The sequence below is a fragment of the Mercenaria mercenaria genome, chromosome 17, assembly GCF_021730395.1.
Source record: "Mercenaria mercenaria strain notata chromosome 17, MADL_Memer_1, whole genome shotgun sequence".
Lineage (NCBI taxonomy): Eukaryota > Metazoa > Mollusca > Bivalvia > Venerida > Veneridae > Mercenaria > Mercenaria mercenaria.
Window position 1 is genome coordinate 25,928,856 of NC_069377.1, and position 7,551 is coordinate 25,936,406.

The window sequence follows — 7,551 nt, forward strand, 5'->3', positions numbered from 1 at the left end:
TCCAACTTTTTGTAGTTATCGTTCCGCCGTATTTGTAGGCCGCTTAACTAAATAGGGAGAGCGCAGATCTACGGATCGCGGGGTCGTGAGTTCGTTCCCCGGGCGGGGAGTATGTTTTCCGTGACGATTTGATAAAAGACATTGTGTCTGAAATCATCCGTCCTCCACCTCTGATTCATGTGGGGAAGTTGGCAGCTACTTGCGGAGAACAAACAAAATATTTGTAGGACTGTTGTGTAGTTACCTCCCTTGAAATGTCCCTATTAATTTACTCACAACTTGTTGATGTGTTGGACAGGATACATGGAATTTTTAAACAAATATATTTAACTGAAATAGGTACTGCCTTTTTAATTTAGCAAACGGTGTGACACTGAATAACATATTTGCCTTTATGATTTTTTATTTGATGAACAGCAAACAAGCAAACAAACAATAGACGATAACAAAACGCATCTTAGCATATTAAAAATGACAAATACAAAATACGATTTGAAACATTGTAAACATTTCTTTGAAAACATGGACTCGCGGTTGTGATAACTAAATTAATATATTTCAATAAATATCGATTTACTGCAATATAAACATATACGCCATCTCTCAATTTATAGCGCAATACACTATGGTGTCAAACGACAATTTATATGAAATTTTAACTTGAAAAGCAACAACAACAATATGTTTTGATTATGAATGCTAATTGTGCAAAGATAAACGTATTGTGGCTTTTCAATTGGCGCTGACATCTTATTGATCTTCAACTGGCAAATTAAGGACCGTATATTCGAGATACGATGGACGTTGACTAGCACATAATCACCTGCGGCGGAGGTGACAAAATAGGTATTCAGGAAGCGCTGTATGACACGTGTAGGTTTGCACGAAGAAACAAAATGATAATCTTATTTCATATAATTGAAAAGAAATAATAAATCAAATATACAACTGGGCAAGGAATGTTCAGTAATTCATGTAACACCCAATTTAGAATCTTATTTTTTTTTCAAACTTTTATTATTTATGAATTTAGGTCTCCGCGATTTAGCAGTTTTGGTCGAAACCACAGAATTTCATGCTGATAAAATTAAACGATTTCACTGTACCTTTACTTTGATAATAATACCATTACACAATAATAACCGGTTTTTAAGACTACCGCTTACTGCTATACATCAAACCCATCTCAAGTTTTCTACAGTAAGAGCAAATAATAACAATTATTTGACATTGCAGAATAGAGTAGCAGATTGAGGATATGCAAACAAATATGAGCCTTAAGCCATGATGCATCAATTTGGAATACTTATCTGTGCAACGTTAGGTCAACGTCACGACCTTTACAGCACGTAGACCATTTATGCACATAACTTTAACTTGCAAACGAATATTCTAATCTTGACAATGTTTACAATTTTTATGTCCAAATTTTAAACTGAAGCTGTACAAAATGCCCCAAAACTCAAACTGAAGATGTACAAACACTCCAACTGAAAATGAAAAATAACCCCAAACTGAAGATGTACACACTTTTAAATTAAAGATGTACAAACTCCCAAACTGATGATGACCAAAAAACAAACCTGAAGATATACAAAAACTAAAACAGAACTGAGGAATCCAAAACTTAAAATGAAGATGCCCAAAATGTCCACCTGAAGGTATACAAAATATTACAGTTGAACGTTTCCAAACACTGAAAGCTCAGAACTGAAGATGTACAAAATCAACTCAAACTGAAGATTTGCAAAAGCTAAGCTCAGAGATGAAGATGTACAAAACCAACTCAAACTGAAGGTGCACAAAAGCTCAGAACTGAAGATGAACAAAACCAACTCAAATTGAAAATGTCCAAAAACTCAAATTGAAAGTCAAAATACTCAAACTGAAAATGTACAAAAGCTTAGAACAGAAGATGTACACAATCAACTCAAACTGAAGATGTACAAAAGCTCAGAACTGAAGATGAACAAAATCAGCTCAAACTGAAAATGTCCAAACACTCAAACTGAATGTCAAAATACTCAATCTGAAGATGTCCAAAAACTCAAATTGAAATAGGTTCGATAGAGTAATTAAAAAACGTCTATCGGACCTGTTTGATGCTTCAAAGTAAGAATGTATAACTTGTACGTTTTGCTTGGGGCTTAGGACGTTTAAACAGTATTTCAGTTATATACGGTTTCAATTTTATTTAAAAAACATTATCAGCGCCAGAATGAATCTGATCCTCGAAAAGAAATCAGATGTGGGGGACAAACGACGTAAGGTGTATTTGTAAGTATCACGAAGAACGCATGTCTGTCTTGCCAGGGAGTCTTACTTACCTTCTTCCAACTGTGAACTTTGTGTTCTACCTATTGATCTTTTCAGCGGGCAAAACTTGCTTAAAAATTAAGAAGTTTTATTAATAATTCAGTCTGACAGGAAAACAATATGTATAAATTTGTATGTAAAAAGTTAAGTCAAACATCTTTTATTTGTAACTGAAAGTACATTCAATTGTACAAATTTAAAGTAAAAATTCAAATATCTGTCAAAATATTTATTTTAGATCATGCTTAAAAGGATAGACAATTAATTTTAAGTGTCCAGAATTGTTTCATGAACAAGTTCAAATTGCTTAACACAGAATTGTAAAAAAATAATACCATGTTAAAAAGAGGTTATACGTCCGCGGAATAACTTCATGAGCAGGTAGCCCGAGTGAATTATTCTGGCGACGTATAATCGATTTTGAGTGAACTAACTGAAGTAAAACACTATTTTGCTATACATTATTTCGATTCGGATATGGCCTTTATCTAAAACAGAAAATAAAATATAGTAGCGATCTTTCCTGTCGCAAGAAAAACATTGACTTCATCGCAAACCGTAAACCAGATGTCATTTTAGAGTAAGCCTGTCTTAATTAGAATTCACAATATTAACTGATAGAAACGCTCCGGCTCATTAAATGCACAAACATTTCTTTCATAATATTATGTAGATGTTTCAGTATAATCTTATGATTATATTTGAATGTTATGCAATCTACAAAATCCTCAAATTCAAATTTTAATATCGCCTGATTGAATTCGTTTAAAATAAAAGGTATGTTTTCCCTAAACTTGAACTTTATCCAGAATTGATCTGCACACATTTTCCCATGCAGTTTTCAGTACATATTGTCCATTCTCAACTGTCCACAAAATCCGAACATCCCTCTTGTATAGTTGCCTCAGTGTAGGCGTCATTAATTCCTCCTCCACATGTTCCATTAACATCAGAACTATTGGCTTCTTCTGCATATAGGCCTGATCAAATTCATTTTGACAATACGCACTGCGGCAGAAGTTATTGGACACCACAATAATGATCACTGAAGCCCTATCTAGGCAGTTGATGGTCTCATCATGTACCATGAAGCCAGGACGAAAATGCTGGTCTCCCGTGCAAACAAGATTCCTATCGATCCCGGTCATCAATTGAAGATTCTCGTTAAGTTGATCAACCACGTTTTCTTGTACAAATTGATTATCTATACTGCTGTACGACAAAAAAGCCACAAACTCGTATTGTCCTTCACCTTCGATTAACAAGTTTACTATATTCTCCCTTTTTCTATTTCTCTGGATCTTTTGTTTTCGCCTATATAATAAGGACACAATCGTAGTAACTGTCAGTAAAGTTACACCTGTGGAAACAATCGAAACGATAATGATAACTCTTCGATTACAGATATTTTGAACTTTTCTTAAAACTGACTCGTCAACGTTTACAGTTAAACCATTTTCACTTATACAAGAAAGACCTTGGACTTTCCTACCGACCTTCTTTGAATTAACAAGCCATTCGATGAAAGGCTTACTGTCACATGTTGAACATATGATCGGGTTTGATGTGAAGACAATGGAACATTGGTTTTCTCCAAAGATCAACGACTTTGCACATGGAATTTCATTTAAATCTTTAATGGACACTTCATCAAGTATCTTTATCATATTATTGCTCACATCGAGAACACGGAGATGATGTAAGTTCATTAGATCGATGTGTAATTGCTCAAGCTTGTTGTAAGAGAGATCAATGATTTCAATATCTTTACTGTGTTTGAATAATTGCGGAGGTACCATAGGAAATTTATTGTTTGACAGGTTAATGACTCGTAGTTTAGTTTGGGTATTAAATAAATTTTCGAACAAATCTGGCTCCTTTTCCAGCATCTTGAATAAATTGTTTTTAGATAAGTCAACGTTTTCTAAATTTGGTATACAAGTCGTTGGATGAAGCATTTGCAGTTTATTATCTGACAAGTCCAGATGAACAAGAGATGTAAGTTTAGATATTGGACATCTCACAACTACATCAACATATCTTATATTGTTCTGCCTAAGGCTCAGTTGCTTTACATTCCAGTGTAATTCTTCATCAAGTATTATAGTAGTGTTATAAATCCACGCTGACGTCATGGGAGGAATAATGCCACTCGCATTTATGACTAAGGGAGTAAATAAAATTTTCACCCGACCTGAATTCTTCAGATCAGAATATTTGACAGATGCGTTTGCAATGACATATTTTCCAGGAAGAATTCGAATTATTTTGGACGGTAAAGTCATGTGACTTATGTCAACAACTTTTACATGTGACATATCTTCCTGTGTGATATCTGCAAACCATGTGTCTGCGATTCTTGAATATGATGTATTTACACTCTCCAGTGACTTCAAAATTTTAGCTATCGCCGTGACATTAGCAAATGTTATTTGAGTTTTGCTGATTTCTACAGATGTTATGTTTCTTGGAGAAAGAGCTTCCACGACAGAAAGACTTATATTGTTACGTTTGACATATGATCCAACTTCGGACAGATACAGTTTCTGTAAATAAGGTAGTGTATTCGGCTCTTTTAGTTGTTCGGCTAGATCTTCTATATCTAGACGGTAGCATCTGCTCATATCTAAGGTGTGTACTGAAGGTAATCCAACAAACACAGCAGGGTTAAACCAGAAAGAGCTTATATGAATTCTCAATTCCTTTAATGTTGTTAATCCCTTAAAACTTTCACGTAAAAACATACATGACAGATTCCTTCCAGTTGTGTCAATGAACTCCAAGGTTTGGACTTTTGACCAGCTTTCATCAGTGAAACTCGAACTGTTAAGTATAACACTTTTGTCTTTTCGCTTAAAGTCTACAATACTAATATGCACATACTTCTCGGGTACAGCCTTTGGTATATAGTTACATGTCAAGGTAGAGTGGGTTTCCTCATTACAGTGTTCATTAAACTTTTCTGACTTCCCATAACTGACTAAAATTATAGCAATTGACAGGGGGGGTGAAAATTCGCTTAAAATCCTTTATTTTATCCATAATTTCCTCTTACATCTGTAACAAATGGATAATGTCACTCACATGAAATAATCAGTTTGGTAGTTTTCCATTAGGTGTTTTAAAAGAAGTAGCGTTTTATGTATAGTCTTAAAATCTATAAAATTTAAGAAGTTTATCTTCCTGAATGATTATATTCATTGAGAGCTTAATAGATTGATTTAAGATTAATCATATTCTTATCTGTGATATTTGCTAAACAAACGAAACGCCGATCATTTCAATGGGAAAATATTGTTATATTTCGTCTTCGTTCTAGTATATTCAAAACGAATCTGACAATGTCTTCCATAATCTGCATATCCATAAAAAAATTAATAAAAAATTAAAAAGTAAACATTATAGACATGCATCAGGGCAAGCAGTGTTAAGTAATTCAAATATCACCCAACGTAGAAAATAAACGAACTGTACTTAAATTATACGAATCTACATATCTATATTCTTGTAACAAGATGCCCAACAAGAATTAATATCCAATAAGAAGAGCCACATTCTAAGAATGCAGTCACCTCAGATCGCACACGCATACCTGTGTGTGTGCTTGTGTGCGTGCGTGCGTGCGTGTGCGTGTGTATGTGCGTGTGTGTGTGTGTGTGCACGATATGTCAATACAAAATAAACGAATAGATTTTATATGATATTGTTTTTGTCACATCAGGTATGACGTCATGTTTACATTTAATTAACGTTAATGTTCTGTCTTACTCAGTTTTATTGGGTGATTTTTGCGACTTTGGGTAAGAAAAAAAAAGTGTATTTTTCAATTATTTAGAACTTAGATGTCAAAGACAGTATCTCGCAAGGTGTGCTCCAAACATACTCGTTGCTATTTGTCTTCCTGCAAATCTAAGCATTTTTTTTTTCTTTGGAAAACCTGAAAAAATGCCTTGATACAGAAAAGGGATTATTTAAGACACTTTCCTACATCATGTTTGTGCTACAAATTGTTAATCAAATTTCTTAGACGACCTATATAAGGCGATCCATGACAAACTGATTGGTACCGCAGGAACCAAAGGATCAGCGACTGCAAAATGTATTAAAGAAGGAGCTTTTGATTTTTCTTCTACGTTCATTTTTATCAATACCCATTACTTTATTTATCAGAATCAGCGATAAGCATTGTCTCCTGATAGTGTTCTAGTCTAAGCAGCTTTTTATTGTTTTTTATATAGTCAATTATTCACTTCTTTCTGCAGAATGCTCGTGTATTTACTACCGGTTAAAGGGCAGGAGTGCGTTCGCACTGTTGTCGAAGTGTTTTAGACAAAAAGGCATGCATGTAGTAAATCCTGTTTTCTATATAGAATAAAATCACAGATAGCTAGAGAAATCTAGAAATAGATTCGCTTAAAGTTAAAGTGAAGCGTCTCGAAGAGAATGTAAATATGAACATGACGAGAATAACAAGCTCAGCAATAGAAGATAATAGAAAGAAAGTAAAAAACGAAACGAACCAATATAGCCGTTCGAACAATATAGTCGTAAGCGGAATAGCACACAATAAAAGTGGAAATACAGCTGCCACAGATAAAGGGAAAGAGCAGAATCGGAGCGCTACTTTGAAACAGCAGAAACAACAACACAAATATTTGTTGACAAGATGAACGCCATTTTCGGTAGTGACGAGTTAGATGTGGATGACATTGACATCAGTCATCGATTGAAGAAAGGCCCAGACGGAAAGAAGGATATGATAGTTCGGTTTAAGTCCAGACTAGTTAGAAACAGAATTCTTGCGAAAAGCAGAACACTTAGAACATACGTAATTTTCATGAGAGAGGATCTTACACCTAGGAACCTTGAAGTGTTCATGAGTGTTAAACGCAAGATGTGTGACGAAGTAACCGGCGTATGGACACGCAACGGAATAATATATTATCGAAACGAAATGGACAACGTCATCCGTGTTGACTGGCAAGATTATCAACATTGGCTAGATCTGCCGCGGCCTAAGAAGGGTGCAGGTCGGGTCTAGGGATAGATTAACTGCGTGACGCACTTTCTTTGTTCGGTAGTGTAGTGTAAATAAATTAAGACGGTGACCCACTTAATAGAGATGTTCAGCTTACTTCGACGCGTACTGCGGACCATGGACTGCGAACTTACTACAGGGGTTTTCTCAAACTGTATGTACGATTTTTATGCAAAACTGAACAGCGGCATATTTAC

General features: G+C 34.9%; 1 protein-coding gene across 1 annotated transcript; it reads right to left on the reverse strand.

The window, feature by feature from the left end:
* Window positions 1-3,104: 3,104 nt before the first annotated feature.
* On the reverse strand, window positions 3,105-5,060 carry LOC128549934 (toll-like receptor 4). The gene has a single exon (XM_053527720.1). The coding sequence runs from the start codon at window positions 5,058-5,060 to the stop codon at window positions 3,105-3,107; it is 1,956 nt and encodes a 651-aa protein (XP_053383695.1).
* Between the last annotated feature and the right edge of the window lie 2,491 nt (window positions 5,061-7,551).

What these genes read in the sequence shown, in the direction of transcription:
- LOC128549934 (XM_053527720.1), bottom strand. Translation starts at nt 5,060, where the DNA reads ATGTTTTTACGTGAAAGTTTTAAGGGATTAACAACATTAAAGGAATTG.